Source organism: Buceros rhinoceros, unplaced genomic scaffold, assembly GCF_000710305.1.
Source record: "Buceros rhinoceros silvestris isolate BGI_N320 unplaced genomic scaffold, ASM71030v1 scaffold12017, whole genome shotgun sequence".
NCBI classification, from domain to species: Eukaryota; Metazoa; Chordata; class Aves; order Bucerotiformes; family Bucerotidae; genus Buceros; species Buceros rhinoceros.
In genome coordinates, this window is record NW_010421627.1 from 17470 (window position 1) to 18714 (window position 1245).

Here is a 1245-nt window from a genome sequence, read left to right on the forward strand (position 1 = left end):
TGTGTCACCAGCATGAGTGAGTCTTTTCTTGAAACAAATAGCTCTATGTCTGCCTAGCTCTGTATCTAGAAAAGGCCATACTACAGTAATTGCCATTCCAAATGTGAACAGGAGCATACAGAACTGGGACGATTGTATCAGCAAGAGCCCAGGAGGCTTTCAGTACCTTTTTGGATCTTTCGGTTATTGTTGGTGCTCTCTGCAACATCTTCTCTTGTAAAAATTCTTTATTCTGTGAAAGAAAAAACACCAAACATTTGCATTGCTGAAAATGCCCTTTGGTTCCTTCAGTGTCTCCGACACAGAGAGCGTTAAGGTATTTCCAGCAGCAAGTGCTTTACATGTTTCACAGCCCCATTCCCCCGAAGACACCTTCCGCCTTTGGACTACATCCTATGATGTTGCAGCCAAACACCTTTTCAGTCAGCGGTGGCACATTGCCTACGTCAAGTGGCAGGGAATTAACAGTCGAGGAGACTAGTGCTACGTGGTCTGATTTTGTGGGGACAGACTCACTATATCGCAGCATCTGATACCCTGCTGAGGCATGTGGCGTTCTCCCATTCGCAGACAACACACCACCTGGATGCAGCCCCTTTGCTTTGTCTTACCGCTAAATTTATGCCTGCCCACTGTCAAAGGCAAACCTCAGATGTCAGACAGGCTGGGAGGCATGAACCCTCTGCGTGCAGGAGTAACAAAAGCGAGGAACTGGGGCAGCAGGATTTAAAGTGGCTGAAAAAACCTACGGCTCACAGGATGTTTAGAGGAAGGGAACGCAGGGATCACAACAGATTGGGTGTTGAGAAACTGTGGGATGCCTTACAGTGTAAGATCTCCTCCTCAGCAAGCTACTCTGGAGTGGTAACGTGTGGGCTCCTTCCAACTGACCGCAGAGCCAGGGGAAGCAGGTCAGGCGAGCAGGCCAGGGAGGCACCCGGCACCAGCGCTGGGTGTCGCACTCCACACCAGCAAGGCTGGATAGCCCTGCTGCCTCTGCCCACAGCTCCCAGCACTCCTCGTGACAGTTTCTTGCGGGCAGGATGGAGCGCCTCATGACATGCACTGTCACTTCCCAGTAAGCGCCTCTCAGCATTATCAAAACCTGCTTTTACAGGACACAGACTGCATTTGAATACGTGCTTCAGGAAATACTCTGGAAGTTGGACTCTTCCGTCCTCAAGTTACAGCTGGCAGTTCGGCAGCGGCTGGCGGATGAAAGTCACTTTCCACCCCGTGGCACCT

General features: G+C 50.8%; 1 protein-coding gene across 1 annotated transcript in view; it reads right to left on the reverse strand.

Annotated features, from left to right (window-relative positions):
• OXSR1 (oxidative stress responsive 1) overlaps positions 1-1245 on the reverse strand; it is a gene marked incomplete at its 5' end in the record, with an annotated part of 20208 nt that overhangs the window by 9760 nt on the left and 9203 nt on the right. Inside the window, one exon of the mRNA XM_010139749.1 lies at positions 167-232. Coding sequence (XP_010138051.1) covers positions 167-232 — 66 coding nt within the window. The remainder of the gene's footprint in view (positions 1-166; positions 233-1245) is intronic.